General features: G+C 46.9%; 1 protein-coding gene across 1 annotated transcript in view; it reads right to left on the minus strand.

Annotated features, from left to right (window-relative positions):
- Positions 1 to 16,762, minus strand: part of P2RX3 (purinergic receptor P2X 3) — a 303,463-nt gene that overhangs the window by 151,869 nt on the left and 134,832 nt on the right. The window contains exons 3-4 of the mRNA XM_063958551.1: positions 9,658 to 9,729; positions 9,504 to 9,567 (exon numbers count right to left, since the gene is read on the minus strand). Coding sequence (XP_063814621.1) covers positions 9,504 to 9,567; positions 9,658 to 9,729 — 136 coding nt within the window. The remainder of the gene's footprint in view (positions 1 to 9,503; positions 9,568 to 9,657; positions 9,730 to 16,762) is intronic.

The following is a 16,762-nucleotide window of genomic DNA, read 5'->3' on the forward strand; positions in this document are numbered from 1 at the left end:
GTAGCAATGGAGATAACCCAGGATTGTGCCAGCTGGTGTTCCAGGAAAAGCTGGGTTGCTGAAGATAAAACAGCTGCTGTGGATACTGGCTGGAACCAGACTGTTGTTAGCACGGAGTGGATACTGGCTGGAACCAGTTAAATAATAAATGAACTTGGGAGCGATGAAATATGAACTGAAATGTAGAACTTGAGAGCGGAGAAATAATAATACCGGTGGAGAGTGGTAAAGTGTAGAAAGGACACCGGCCCTTTAAGGGAAGCTGTACTCTGCTGGAAGCTGAGCTGGAAGCCGGTAATGTTGTAGCTGGAAACAGATGAATCCACAATGGATTGGAGAGTCAGGCTACACCGCAGGTGGAATGCTGGTGCGGGTCTCTATGGTGGAAGTCTTGAGACAGGAGCTGGAACCTGGAAGACAATCACAGGAGAGAGACAAACAGGAACTAGGTTTGACAACCAAAGCACTGACGCCTTCCTTGCTCAGGCACAGTGTATTTATACCTGCAGCAAGGAAGGGATTGGCTAGGCAATTATGCAGATTATCAATACTGAGAACAGATTGGTGGAAATGATCAGCTGACAGAATCCAAGATGGCTGCGCCCATGCAGACACTTGGAGGGAAGTTTGGTTTGTAATCCATGTGGTAATGAAAACAGTAATGGCGGCGCCGGCCACCGGAGACAGGAGGCGCCAGGCTGACAGATGCACATCCAACCACGCGGACACAGCGGAGGCCGCGGCTGACGTAATCGCCACTCAGACACTCTGCATGCAGAAGTTCAGGGACGGCGGCGGAGGCCGCGGGAGACGCCATGCCAGGTGTAATATGGCGTTCACTGTGACAGCGTCCCAGAGTGACAGGAGAGGATACAGGAATGTACACATCAGGATAACAGATGGGATCCGGTCCTGGAGCGCTGAGCCAGCCTTAGGAGGCATCTGATGGGCAAGAAATGGCGTCCAGATACCCGGATCGTGACACCCGGCAGTCTTCCAGGACTTCATGAACGATGTGCTCAGGGAATATTTGGATAGATTCTTAGTTGTATACTTAGATGACATCCTAATCTTCTCCCATTCCCTGGAGGAACATCGGAAGCATGTACGCTTAGTCCTCCAGAAACTCAGAGACAACACGGCTTGGGGCGAAGCTGGAGAAGTGCGAATTTGAAGTTCAGCAAATCGCATTTCTAGGATATATTATCTCCCCAGAAGGTTTCCAAATGGAGGGTTCCAAGGTACAGGCAGTCCTGGATTGGGTGCAGACCACTAGTTTGAAGGCGCTTCAGCGTTTTCTGGGCTTTGCGAATTTTTATAGATGATTTATCGCTGGATTTTCGTCTATAGTGGCGCCCTTGGTGGCACTCACTAAGAAAGGGGCGGATGTTGCTCACTGGTCTTGTGAGGCCAAAGCGGCTTTTGCCCGTCTCAAAAGGGCATTTGTCTCGGCCAAGGTGCTGCGACACCCAGATCCAGAGTGTCCTTTTGTGGTGGAGGTGGATGCCTCTGAAATGGGTATTGGGGCAGTGCTCTCTCAGATGGGGGTGTCTGATAATCGCCTTCATCCCTGTGCTTACTTTTCCCGTAAATTTTCGCCTGCCGAGATGAATTATGACGTGGGTAACCGGGAATTGTTGGCTATTAAGGATGCACTCGAGGAGTGGAGACACTGGCTTGAGGGGGCTAAGTTTGTGGTCTCAATTCTCACCGACCATAAGAATTTGGCATATTTAGAGTCAGCGAAGCGCCTCAATGCCAGGCAGGCACGATGGGCTTTGTTTTTTGCTCGCTTTAATTTTTTGATAACATATCGCCCTGGGTCAAAAAACATCAAGGCTGATGCGCTCTCGTGGAGTTTTGCTCCAATCCAGGAGACCACCGAGGAGCCATTGCCCATTGTGTCCCCATCATGTATTAAAGTGGGCATTACCCAGGACCTCTTGTCATTAGTCCTTAGAGCACAGGAGCAGGCTCCTCCAGACCTACCGGTAGGTCTTTTGTTTGTGCCTCCTAGGTTAAGACAGCGAGTGTTCCTGGAATTCCATGCCAAGAAGTCGGCAGGTCACCCGGGTATTGCCAGAACTCGGGAGTTGCTATCTAGGGCGGTGTGGTGGCCCTCGGTGGCTAGGGATGTGGATCAGTTGGTTCGGGCATGTGACATCTGTGCCCGAAATAAGACTCCTAGAGGGGTTCCTGTTGGCCCATTACATCCATTCTCTTTTCCATTTAAGCCATGGACCCACATTTCAATGGATTTTGTGGTGGACTTGCCCAAATCCTCGGGGATGACAGCCATCTGGGTTGTCGTTGACAGGTTTTCGAAGATGGCGCACTTCGTTCCATTGGTTGGGCTGCCATCGGCCAGACGCCTGTCTGAATTATTTATGCTGCATGTTGTGCGCCTCCACGGGTTGCCACTTGATGTGGTCTCTGACCGCGGATCCCAGTTTGTGGCCAAATTCTGGAGGGCATTTTGTTCCGATCTCCAGATTTCTGTCAGCTTGTCGTCAGGCTACCATCCGCAGTCTAATGGGCAGGCTGAAAGGGTGAACCAGTCCTTGGAGCAGTTCCTCAGGTGTTATGTCTCCAAGTGTCAGACTGACTGGGTGGCTCATCTGTCCATGGCGGAGTTTGCCTATAACAACGCGGCTCACTCTGCTACAGGGATCTCTCCCTTCCTTTGTGTGTATGGGCATCATCCTAAGGCCAATTCTTTTGACCCCCTGGACTCCACGCCTGGTGGTTCCTCTGTGGTTTCGGTCCTTAGAGGTATTTGGAGGAAAGTGAAGAAAGCCCTTGTGTCTGTGTCATTAGTGACCAAAAGGGTTTTTGATAAGCGGAGAAGACCCTGCAGCTTCAAATTAGGAGACTTCGTCTGGTTGTCTACCAAGAATTTGAAGTTGAGACAGCCATCTCATAAGTTAGGCCCCCGGTTCATCGGTCCTTATAAGATCACTAGGGTTATCAATCCGGTGGCATTTCAGTTAGATCTACCCCGTTCTTTGGGTATCAATAAAACATTTCATTGTTCCCTTTTAAAACGGGCGATTAGTAATCCTTCTTCCAGTGGAAGACCTTCCCCTCTTCTGATACGTGGCCAGAGGGAGTTTGTTGTTGAAAGGATTCTTGACTCCAAGATGGTTCGGGGTCGGCTGTCATTTTTGGTGCACTGGAAGGGGTATGGCCCGGAGGAGCGGTCGTGGGTGCGCAGTTGTGATCTTCATGCCCCCAGACTGTTACGCTCTTTCTTCTCGCAGTTCCCCGATAAACCCGGTGGTAGGGGTTCTTTGACCCCTCGTCAGAGGGGGGTACTGTTAGGGTCTCCTGCTCTGTGCTGCCACGTCGTCATGGCAACCGGGAGACAAGTGCTAGCGGAGTAACCTGAGCGTAGCTGATACTCCGGTTCGGGTCTTTTGCTGTGCAGTGGTTACAGGCTCTGTGCACGGCAGGGGATCCGGTGCTGGTTTTTGTGCTCACAGTCTGTGAGGTCTGAGTGGGGCGTGGACAGCACCTGCTATATAAACCCTCTTCTCAGGTTAGGCAGATGCTGCTGAATCTTTGTTGGTTAGTCAGTTCCTGAAAGCTAGCTAGTACTGTGTAAACTTTGTATTTGTTTGTTGCTTACTGCAAATAGGCCTTGGGATTTGGTATTACACTCTGCCAATCCAGACCTAGCAGTAAGACTGGAGTCAGTCGTTTAACCTGCTGGGGTTCTTTTGCTACTCTGTGAACCTAGCAAGTTTGCGGCTGTATTCTCAGACTTGCCTGCCAAAATCCTTTCTCACTGTGCAAGGTGTTCAGGTGTCAGTTTAGTGGCAGTAAGCTGAACCAGTGCACTGCAAGTGAGGACTAGGATTGTGGAGACTCTCCTTGTGTCTATTATTCCATCTCTGACCAAGGAGTTTACTGCCACACCCGTTGGTAACCCTTTAGGGTTTTGCTGTTGCCCTTAGCAACAGCATTTCGGGTTCTCTACGTATTAAATCACTACATCTCGCTTCTTTCCATCTGAGCATTCCTAATACTAGGGAGACACCCAGTTTCTTAGCCTTTGGGCTTCTCTGTTCACTTTGTGTTTATTTTGTTACCCTATCACCTTCTGTGTATGTAATGTCATATTCCCCAGTCTGTCTGTGAGTTCATTTGTTTTGCATCCCTCACCGTTCAGACACCAGTACATTCCTGCTGGCACTGGTGTGCATAACAGAATGTGAGCAGGACAGTATGCAGTGCAGGCAGAGACGCAGGAGCATCAGGTTTCATGAGCTACCGATGGAGCTTTACGACCAGAGGAGAGATAGGAAGGTGAAGTGAGCTGTAACACAAGAATCTCAGCTTCCCCACCTTCCCACATGGATGTCTGGGACCTGTGTAACTTGTTATCTAATGATGGTCTAGATAGAGACCTTCTGCGTCCTGTCCCAGTGTGTAAGTACTACAGAGGCTGCTGCTACTCTTGCATGTGACAAGATAAATTATAGATTTTATTTTTCTGTGTGTATTTTAAGGTTGTTTAAGTTGTCTTTGTTCCACTACAAGACAATGTTATAAAATAGTTGTTTTTCAATTAGATGGAGCTAAAAACATTACCCAGGCATTATTAAACTATTAGTTTAAATCTAATATACTGTACAACATTGTTTTAAATTTAATATACACAATCCATACATCCCAACATGACCCATTCAAGGAGGGACAAAATTCTCTCTACCTGGACTTCCTTCTTAAATTATGATTGCAATCACCTGTGTTGGAAAACCTTTCATATCAATTAAATAGTTAAACACATGTGACATTAATCATACTGTATATTAAGAGAGAAGTCCAGGTAGAGAGCATTTTGTCCCTACTGGAATGGATCACGTTGGGAGGTATGCACATAATCTATTGCATCTAATATACACCCCCTGCCACACTTCCCATGGGCCCCCATGTTTTATGTGCCCCAGGCACTCCCAAGGCTTAATCCGGCCCTGGAATAACCCCAGCAGATCATTTAACTGTGGCTCATTAAATTTGCCCCTATGTATACTAGTGGTGCTGTTCTTTAAGTAATCTCAGTCTGATGTTCAGCTCAATATGCTGTTACATACAATATTTCAGAGATAAAGCATAGGGCGCAATATAATGAAGTGCGAGTTTGGCGGCCATGTGGGAAGCTGGCCGAACTCAGATGTTTTTTTTTAAAGGGGCAATCATTTACAAGACATGGTGTAGTCTTGTAAATTATTGCCCCTTTAAAAAAAAAAGTCCTAGTTTGGCCGGCTTCCCGCCCATAGTATTAGAAGTTTAAAAGAAGTAATTTTAAATAAAGATTAAAGACAAGTGGTATATGTAACAGGATATATGCTTTTAAATCAGACCATGTTAAGCATGGAATCAAATTTTAAATGTCACTAAGGTGTTGATGCCGAGTTGGGAACAAATCCCAAAAAGCTAGCAAACCTTGGCAAATCCATGTTGCACTGCAGGTGGCCCTGATTTACCACGTGCAGAGATTGTTATATTTTGGAGGGGCGTGTCCTAGCTGTAATCTTAATGGCAGCATGAGAATAAAGCTGCCCAGTGTTTGTGGGCTACATGCAAAAGCAGCCAGTACAGTAATTACCCTGTGTGGAAAATAAATAATGTATTTGCACTCCTTGCACTACAACATGGTTTGTTCTAGGTTTCACGTATCAATAACAAAAATAGTTGGAAGTTAATTGTTTAAATATATTGCTCCTTTTCAGTGGTGTCACAAGGCTGTGCGGGGGGGTGGAGCCGCACCCAGGTGTCACCCGCCGTGGTGTGTCACCAAAGTGTCGGCTCCTGCTCAGTGACAGGAGCTGGGTGCTGCACTGTAACATTACATGCAGTGCCCAGCTTCTGTCACCATGTAGCAGCCAGCATCTCCCGTACCCCCGTAGTGACAGAAATGGGGGTCGGAAAGCTTAGCCATGCCCCCGTGCAGTGAAGCTACGCAGACCTTCTGACGGTACCTCGTGAAGCCATGCCCCTTTTTTTAGACGCTGCATGAGGTGTCACTTATGTAAGCTCTGCTCCTTTTGTCTGTGTTTTTATACTTAAACATGTTTGATTACATTTATTCCTTTACTCGAAACGTTTATAAATTGTTTTTAAGTATCAGGTTTCCGTATGTTTTCTTAACTAGACCACAATGCTTCTATTAATTCAATCAAAATATAATTAACCAGCATTTCATATTCAAGACAACAAATTCTTACTTTTACTGTAATGCAGACTGTTCCCTTGTTACATATTTACTGATCACAGATGCTTATAAGATATATCTCATAATTAGATATAGGGGGGTCTATTTACTAAGCCTCAGGTGGAGATAAAGTGGACGAAGATAAAGTACCAGCCAATCAGCTCCTGTCATTTTTCAAACCCAGCCTGTGACATGGCAGTTGGGAGCTGATTGGCTGGTACTTTATCACCGGTCACTTTATCTCCACCTGAGGCTTAGTAAATAGACTCCTAAGTCACAGAATATTGGGGGGTCATTCCGAGTTGCTCGCACGCAAGCTGCTTTTAGCAGCTTTACACACGCTAAGCCGCCGCCTACTGGGAGTGAATCTTAGCTTCTTAAAATTGCGAACGAAAGATTCTCTAAATTGCTACCACACACCTCTTAGCAGTTTCTGAGTAGCTCCAGACTTACTCGGCATCTGCGATCAGTTCAGTGCTTGTCGTTCCTGGTTTGACGTCACAAACACACCCAGCGTTCATCCAGACACTCCTCCGTTTCTCCAGCCACTCCCGCGTTTTTCCCAGAAACGGTAGCGTTTTTTCGCACACACCCATAAAACGGCCTGTTTGCGCCCAGAAACACCCACTTCCTGTCAATCACACTCCGATCACCAGAACGAAGAAAAAACCTTGTAATGCCGTGAGTAATAATCCTAACTGCATATCAAATTTACTTGGCGCAGTCGCACTGCGGACATTGCGCATGCGCATTAGCGACTAATCGCTCCGTTGCGAAAAAAAATACAGAGCGAACAACTCGGAATGACCCCCATTGTCATTTGTCACCCACACAGTATCTTTTTTGGAAGGACCCTGCACTCTAATTTTGGTAAGAGTGCAGTAATTCAACCAACTCAGCTTCCACCACCTGTGATGACATAAAAATTGTATTAGTTGTATTAGTTGTATTACAACCATGTAGATATTATGCATGTTGACAAAACATGCCACACCCATAAAAACATATGTTGTCATTTGTCTCCTACTGGTTGAATTCTTCTGAAGTACAGTAGATTAAAGTCTGGCATTTATTGAAGCATTATAAAATGATCAGGTATTTACTTAGGGGGAAAAGCAAACAAAACTTTTTCTTGTATGAAAATAGACCTCATTTCTCCATCTAGTAATACTATGGGCCTAATTCAGACCTGATCGCTCCTCTGCAAATTTGCAGAGGGCTGCAATCAGATAGCTGCCACCCATATAGAGTGAAAAAACACCCAGTGCAAGTGTGCGAATGTATGTGTATGCCGTGCGAAAACTTTGCCAGACAGCGGACAGCTGCGAATCCGTTCGCAACTCAATCACCATCTAATGATTTTTCCAGTCTGTGCAATGTGTGCATCGCCCAGGACTGTCTCATACAGTATGATAGAATCAGGCTGTTTGGGGTCGGAACTGACGTCACACACCCTCCCAGAAAACGCTTGGGAACGGCTGCCTTTTTCCTGACGCTCCAGGAAAACAGCCAGTTACCACCCACAAATGTCTGCTTCCTGTCAATCACCTTGCGTACGCCTAGTGGTCGAAATTTTCACACCATTCTGTCGCTGTTTGTGCGTATTGCGGTGCATATGCATGCGCAGTCATTCGATAATCGGCCACTGTGCGATTTCGCACAACAGCAATCAGGTCTGAATTAGGCCCTATAACAGATTGGTTGTTTTGCTACTTTAAATCTAGAGGCTATATAGTAAATTTTGTGTTGGTGTTTGTAACTTGAAGGCTATTACATTTACATATGTGCCATAATGTGTGCAGTTGTATGATGTGCTAGAGTGTTCGGCGCCCCCCTGCAAACTATACATTTTGCACCCTCCCTCACAAAGAGACTGCATGCGCCACAAAAAAGGGGTGTGCTCTCACATAGAAGAGGTGTGGCCACACAATGGCAACCACATTTCAAATGATTACACACAGTAGCACAAACTTATTCACATTACACCGCACATAGTACCCCTGATTCATATACCACATAGTAGTGTCCCTTATTCACATTACACCACACAGTAGTGCCCCTTATTCACGTTATGCTACATAGTAGTGCACCCTATACACAATGCCTACAGTAGAAGTGCCGCTTATATACATTTCCCACAGTAGTAGTGCTGCTTAAACATAATCACAGTAGTAGTTCCCCTATACACAGTGCCGACAGTAACAGTACCTCTTACACATAATGCCCACAGTAGTAGAGCCATTTATACATAATGCCAACAGTAATGCCGCTTACACATTATGCAACAATACACTGCACTGTACTTACCTGAAGCCCTGCTCCTGCACCTGCCGCTGTCCGACAGCTTCTCGCACTTGTCACTACACACTCAGGCTCCTCTTTTGATGCACACAACAGTAAAGTACTAAGTGAGGGGAGGGGAAGAGAGGGAGGCGAGAAAGGGAAGGGGGGGGGGAGAGATGGGGGACAGCACTGAAAACTGCAGTGTCTTCAGTGACAGGGGAGGGAAGAGATGGCGGCAGTGCTGCTCTCTGTCATACAGCTTGACAGATGCAATAGTGTAGAGCAGGGAGGAAAGGAGAAGGTACCTGACATGATCAGTGGGTGGACTGGTGGAGACTAACCCTAATATGCGACGACTGGGAGCAACAGGGGACATTAGCAAGGAAAGAGTGGGAACTGCTCTTCGAGCTGCCGGTATTTGCTGCCTGTCATATGATCTGACAGGCGCAGGCTGCAGCAGCTGGCAGCAACAGGGACATTAGCAAGGAGGAGGCAGAGACGGAGAGACGCTCTTTACGCTGTCAGCGCGGATGCCTGTCATACAGTTTGACAGGTGCAGCGGTAGCCAACAGCAACATGGAGAGCAGCAAGATAGCAGAGTGGGGAGAGCGCCTCTCCAGCCTGGTGCTCCCCCTGCTTTGCATACCTTTGCTGAGCAGGTAGCGCCGGTCCTGACTCCAACACTAAGCATTAGCTGCTGACATGGAGGTTTATCTCCAGGTCAGTGATAAGCTGGGCTATGATGTCACTGCCCAGCACCATACACCCAGAATGAAGGAAGCAGAAATTGCCACCACTCCTTCCAAGTAGGGGAGGGTGGCATATCAGGTGTAACGTGGGCGCCCCCCAGGGTACGCATACAACTTCCACCAACCCTGAATGCATTCATGTTGTAGATCTGATTACTGTGTGACTGTAACGTGAAATATACATGTTCACTTTTCTTGCTTAATAAATTAAGAATTATATTTAAAAGGCAAATGTTATACTATTATATCCTTACCATTGGCTGTAGGTTTGTTTCTCGTGCAATTACTGTCAGTGCTGCATTTATGCTTCTCATCGCTCTGAAAAATGTTAACCAATAAATAAGAAACACTGTCTAATATATGCAAAAATTTACATAACTCTTCGACACAATCCTGGGATCAACTTACCTCTGGGCAATAGTCCTGTACTTGATTTGGAGTTGTTATAAGTTTTGTGAGGATTACAAACACAGAGGACCCCTGAGAGGTTAAAAACACAGATACAGGTTATCAGAGATAAGAACTAAGCATGTAAATAATTATTGCTAGAAAAATAGAAACCGTGAGTGTATTTAGCACAGCAGACATCAGGACATCTGCCAATGTAATATGGGAGTAATTAAGCATGGAACGCTACTGCGGCACACGGGGTGGACTTGCCCTGTGCTGGGCAACCCCTCGTAGATCCGTGATGAATTAGGCCCTATATGCAGGGTATATATATATATATATATATATTATATATATATATATATATATATTATACACACACACATATACAAGATAAAATTTTGTTTTTATCTACAGTAGATAGATTTTGATGCCCCTTTCAGACCACCAGCTTGTAACCCAGGCTATTGCACATGAGCGCACAGCAACCCAGGTTGCTGTGCGGTCTGATAGGGTCCAGGGGAAATATCCCGGATCGAGCGACCCGGTATTTCACCCCTGGTAGCGTCAGGGTTGAATACGGCTTCAACCCGGGTAGCTGTGTTGTGTGAACGTGTTGCCGGGTCAAAGCGACTTGTTTCCCGTTCACACTGTATGGACGTATACGCATGCGTAATTGCTGATGTCACCACCCTGGGAATATGCTATGCTGTGGATGCCTGTGTGAAAGGGCTCCCTTTATATGCGGTCTGAAAGGGGTATGAAGCTGGTAGGGATGATGACTCTGTGTTTGAGAGACATGTCTTTAAGGGCATCACATGGTTTCAAGCCTGAAAAGTCCTACACCAAAGAAGTCTTGTACGTCCAAAAGCACTATAGCGTGAGAAACTTGGAACCCATACAAAAAGTACAGTAGTAAGCACAACATTGTATAAATTACATGCAGTACATATAATTATCATGAATAAAAAAACAACATCACTGTCCCTTTGCTTTCATAAATTATGTTACAAAGAAAGCATGTACATTTAGAAATACCATTTAAGACAAATAGTAAAGTAAAAATGAATGTGTTAAGCAGGTGGCGACAATGCGTAGCAGAGTATCTTGATACTACATTCATAGCACCAGGAGAGCCACAGGTTATCCATGCCTGGCCTAAAGTGACAGGAGGCAGGACCAGTACTGTATGAGGACTTCTCCACTACTCTAGACCCTGGAGTCAGTTTATATAACCCATTTTGTAAGTAAATTTTGGTGGTAAAAAGGAGAGATCATCGCTTCTCTTAATTTATCAAGAGTCATACCATAGATACCATACCATAGATAATACACCAATTTTTCTATAGGTAACTCCAGGGCCGTCTTAACAGCAGTGTGGGCCCCTGGGCACAACAATGCACTGGGGCCCCTACCTATCCTCCAGCAGTAGGGGTGGGGGTGGGGGGCTATCAGTGGCAGCTTTGATGTCTCGTGGGCAGTAGGGGGTGTTCTATCTTCAATTTAGCATGTAGGACCTGGAGCAGTAATTTCTGCTAATTACTCCTTTGCTGCACAGATGTTGGGAAATGGCATAGGCAAACGCAGGGGGGGTTTCCGGTTGCACAGAAACCCCCCTCCTCTTGGCAAGTGGCTCAAATTATGAAAACAATAGCAATGGTATATAATACGATAACTAGAGCTATCACCACATAATGCAGTTTAAGGGACAGAGCAGAGTTGCTGCACATGCCCAGTGGTAGCATCTTCTTCTACCAAGTTTGCTGTGTGAATTCTCAATCAGTACACTGGACAAGAGAGTAGCTAACAGGAAGAAAAGACAGGAGCCTTACCACGAGGTGGGAGAATGTGTGCTTAAAAAGTGCAGGACTGGTTCTATTATGTTTGTGTATTTATTTATTTATTTATTATGGTATGTTTAATCTTTTTCCTGACCACTTATTTATATTATTTAAATGTGTGATACAGCCTATACTATAGACCATCTACAGTGTTAAATATTAATACTGTATTCCATACAGTATACATTAATGTCCAGGGTCTTTACTAGGTTCTTCTACCGCTCACCCAGTCCCCCAGACTCCCACAATTGCTCCAACGTTCCGCAGAGTGGGAGATTGTGTACTGCATTTGGAAACCCCCCTCTAGAAATCCTGCGTTTGCCACTGAATGGGGCAGGAGGAAGAACACTAAACTGTAGAAGGGGGCATTGGGCTGAATGAAGGGGCCCTGGTACATAACTTCCAGGGTGGTAGGGGGTGTTTAATACGCAGGGGAGGGGTGGATAGTGGCGTGGGCTTAATATTCACCATTTTCCGGTGGGAGGGCAGCTTGCTTGAGTGCAGATATCTCCAGTTCCTGGAAGTAGATTTCTTAGCTTTGAATGGGATGAAAACACTAAAGAGTCCCTCCTTTCAGGAGGTACTGGGGACTTGGGGATCAGAGTTCAGAAGCCAGAGAAATCCACCAACTAAAATATAAAACTGTATACCAAGCGTGCAGAGCTGGAGCAGGGACCAGCTGCTGGAAGGCTGATATCTCTGGTTCTGGGCATAGTAGAAACAAGCTGCCAGTGTTCAGTAAAAGGGGAGAGTCCCAGCGTTTGGAGTATACCATCTGAAAAACTATAAGTCAAACAGAATCCGAGATATCTGGCTGGGAAGAGCAATTAACAGGCTTTGATGGGGACCACTGCTTTGAAGTCGGATATTTCTGTTTCCCCTTGCCCGATTTTCAAAAATCTGGTATCCCTGGAAAGAGGGGACTCTCAGCTATCAGCCTAGGGCCCTTATACTCCTGGGGCCCTTGGGCAAGAGCCCACTGAGCCCATATGAAAAGACGGCCCTGGGTACCTCTAAATTTTGCAAAACAGCGTGAGGAGGCAACTATTCTGATGAACGGCAGTAGTACATTTGTTCATGGTGGCTTTGATAAAGTGCTGCCTATGTATTTCTAATCTTTACAGAAAGTTATGCAACTCCTTATTCCAAATGGCTGTCAACATACTTATATGCTTTAATCTGATACCGATGGTTAGACTATGACGCTTTATTGGCTAATGGAAAAATACTCACAAATTAGCCCACCATACTCATTACAGCATTACATCACCTCTGCTTTTTTAACCCTTTTTTATTTTATTTTCTATTCCTTTTCTACAGTGTGTTCTCTAATTTGACAACTGCCAGCTCTTATGAGCCCTACACAGTAAGTGATTGGCTGCTGATACGGCCGACTCGGCAGCGCGGGGGGGAGGGGTGGGTGACGGGAAGGGGGTGGGGGGAGTGAAGTTTCTTCACTCCCCCGTCACACAGCCCCATAGCCATGCACGCTAATGGAGATTGTTCATATTGGCATGCATGTATAAGCGACCCGGCACAAACTTTGAACAAGCGTGGGGCTGCGTATCGTTCATCGTTGGTGCCTACACATTGAACAATATGAATGCTCATGTCGTTCAGTTAGATCTTTAAGTGTGTAGGGCCCATAACAGTGATGTCTAAGTGTGGACTGTTAATAGCATGAACTCCCTGTCTGATTAAGTAACAGACCTACTGCTCTCACACATTGCTTTCTGCTCCTCATTTATACTGTCTTCAACCACTGTGTAACAATCTCAGCCTTTCTGTTCCTTCCATTATTTCCGCAAAAATCCTGTTTGCACTGTCTTTGCTTTTACTACACTCCTCCATTGTTCATTCTATATTACACCCACTCCATTCTATATTATTCCTGTGAACAACACTACTGTACTGGAATTATGGCTCCTCGATCCTGTCCCATACCAATCCTCACTGCTAGGTCACCACCACCATCCGCCCCCAATTTCCAGACCACCCAAACGCATTCAGGACCCAGCCAACCTGATCCCCATCTCCCCTGTCCCCTCCCTTCCTTTCTCCTGTGCACTGTGGAATGCTAGATCAATCCGCAACAAGCTGCCAACTATCCACGACCTCTTCATCTCCCATTCTTTTAACCTTCTCGCCATCACTAAAACCTGGCTCTTCTCCTCTGAAAGCAGCTCCCCTGATGACCGCCAGGGTGGAGGCGTGGGCATCCTTCTCTCCCCAAACTGCACCTTTCGTGTTATCCCACCTGAGCCCTCCCTCACCTTCTCCACCTTTGAGGTCCACACTATCCGGTTCTTCTACCCCATTGACCTCCTTGTGGCGGTGATCTACTGCCCCCCTGGCTGCTGTTCACCTTTCCTTGACAACTTTGCTGCCTGGCTTCCCCACTTTCTCTCCTCTGACCTCCCCTCTATCATCCTCAGTGACTTTAACATCCCTATTGACATCACTAATGCAGCTTCCACTAATCTTCTTGCCCTTTCCACCTCCTTTGGACTTTCTCAATGGACCTCCACCCCTACTCACAATCTCAGCCACTCCCTCGACCTTGTCTTCACCCACCGATGTGATCTCTCTGATTTCTCAAACTCTTCCTTCCATCTCTCTGACCACCATCTGCTTTCTTTCACCCTCTCATCTTCCCTTCTCATCTCCACGCCCAGACCCACCATCACCAGACGCAATCTCAGGTCTCTCGACCGCGCTATCCTGTCCTCCCTCAAGACTTTCCTCTCTTCTCTTTCGACTATGACTTGTCCCAACCAGGCAATCTCCTTCTATAATTCTTCCCTTACCACTGCTCTCGACTCTGTGGCCCCCTTCTGCCGCTCCAAACCCCAACCCTGGCACACCACACTAACACAATTCTTACAAAAATGTTCACGCTCCGCTGAACGCTCCTGGAGGAAATCTCACTCTCTGGCAGACCTTCTCCATTTCAAGTTTATTCTCTCCTACAGCTCTGCTCTTTCCCTTGCCAAACAATCCTTTTTCCAAGTGCTCATCTCTTCTCAGTTCTCCAGTCCACGTCGTCTCTTTGAAACTTACAACACTCTCCTTTGCCCCCCTCCTCCTCCCCTCCCATCCTCCCTCACTGCCACTGACTTTGCCTCCTTCTTCATCTCCAAAATTGAGGATATCCAACACAACATTTCCTCCCGTCACCCCTCTGCTGCCCCCTTGCCCCCATGATCCTTCCCCTCTATCTATCCCACCCTGTCTTCCTTCCGTCCCACTTCAGACAAGGAAGTCCACTCCCTCATCTTATCCCCACCCCCTCAACCTGGCCTCTGGACCTCCTCCCGTTTTCTCCGTTCCCTCTCCCCCACTGCCTGCTCCCACCTTGCTCACCTCTTTAACCTATCACTCTCTACCAGCATTTTTCCCTCACCATTCAAACATGCTCTGGTCTCACCTATTCTCAAAATAACCAACCTCGACCTTTCATTACTCACTAGCTACTGCCCCATCTCTCTTCTCTCATTCGCCTCCAAACTACTTGAACGACTGGTCTACAGCCGTCTCACAAGCTACCTCTCTGACAACTCCATCCTTGATCCACTACAATCTGGCTTTCGCCCACTCCACCGAGACTGCCCTTGTGAAAGTCACCAATGACCTGCTTTCGGCCAATTCCAGGGGCGACTTCTCTCTACTCATCCTTCTGGACCTCTCTGCTGCCTTTGACACAGTGGATCATCCTCTCCTCCTCCGCACACTCCAAAACGTTGGCCTCTCTAGCACTGTCCTTGACTGGTTTACCACTTACCTCACTAACCGCTCCTTCTCTGTGTCTGCCTCCGGCACCACCTCATACCCTTCCATCCTGCCTGTTGGTATCCCTCAGGGTTCTGTCCTAGGCTCCCTTCTGTTCTCCCTGTACACCTCTTCTCTGGGTGCGTTCATTAACTTATTTGGCCTTCAATACCACCTCTATGCTGATGACACAGAACTGTACCTCTCCTCTCCTGATCTGTCCCCCTCTGTCCTCTCTCAGGTTTCCAACTGCCTCTCCACCATCTCCTCCTGGATGTCTGAGCGCTCTCTGAAGCTCAACAAGGACAAAACTGAACTCATTATCTTTCCCCCAGACAGAGCAACACCCCCTACCAATATCTCTATCACTGTTGACAACACAATCATCTCCCCCATTCCCCAACTTCACTGCTTGGGTGTTACTCTTGACTCCTCCCTCTTCTTGCACCCCACATCCAAACTCTGGCGCAATTCTGTCGGTTCCAGCTATGCAACATTGCTCGCATCAGGCCATTTCTCTCCCAGAGTGTAACTAAACTCATCATCCACTCACTGGTCATCTCACGACTCGACTACTGCAATGTTCTCCTAACTGGCTTCACTTGCTCCCATCTTGCTCCCCTCCAATCTGTCCTCAACTCCACAGCTAGGCTTATCTTCCTCTCCCACCGCTCCACATCTGCCACTCCCCTTCGACAAAATCTACACTGGCTCCCATTTCCCTACAGAATCCTCTTCAAACTCCTCACCCTCACATACAAGACCATCTCTAATTCCACTGCTCCCTACATCTCCAACCTCCTCTCCCTTCATACTCCCTCCCTCCCCCTACGGTCGGCCAATGACCGTCTCCTCTCCTCTGCCCTGGTCACTGCTTCCCATGCTCGAGTTCAAGATTTTGCCCGTGCTGCACCCCTTCAGTGGTACGCGCTCCCCCGCTCCATTAGACTCTCTCCGACCTTGAAAAACTTCAAACGGGCACTAAAAACCCACCTATTCATCAAAGCGTACCCTTCCGATGCATAACCTAGTCCTGAGGCTGCTCCCCCATCCCCCTGCCTTGAACATCTCTGCTTTGCTTACATACTGCCATCAGGCTACCTCCCGCTTGCTTGCAAAATATGACCACATCTTACACAAGACACTGAAACGATTCTAATCCATGCTCTCATTATCTCCCGCATTGATTATTGCAATAGTAATCTTACTGGTCTTGCCAAAAAGAGACTCACCACTACAATACATTCTGAATGCAGCTGCGAGGCTAATTTTCCTCGCTAGACTTTCATCATCTGCAGATCCGCTCTGTTAGTCCTTCCATTGGTTACCTGTATTCTACCATATTCAACATAAAATACTTTTACTCACACACAAGGACATTAAACAAACTACACCAAACTACACTTCGCTTATCTCAAAATATGTCCCAACCCGGCCTCTCCGTTCTTCACCTCTCATCCACACTCATTATTCATTCCCATTCACGACTGCAGGATTTTCTTCGGGCTGCACCC

Source organism: Pseudophryne corroboree, chromosome 3 (assembly GCF_028390025.1).
Source record: "Pseudophryne corroboree isolate aPseCor3 chromosome 3, aPseCor3.hap2, whole genome shotgun sequence".
NCBI classification, from domain to species: domain Eukaryota; kingdom Metazoa; phylum Chordata; class Amphibia; order Anura; family Myobatrachidae; genus Pseudophryne; species Pseudophryne corroboree.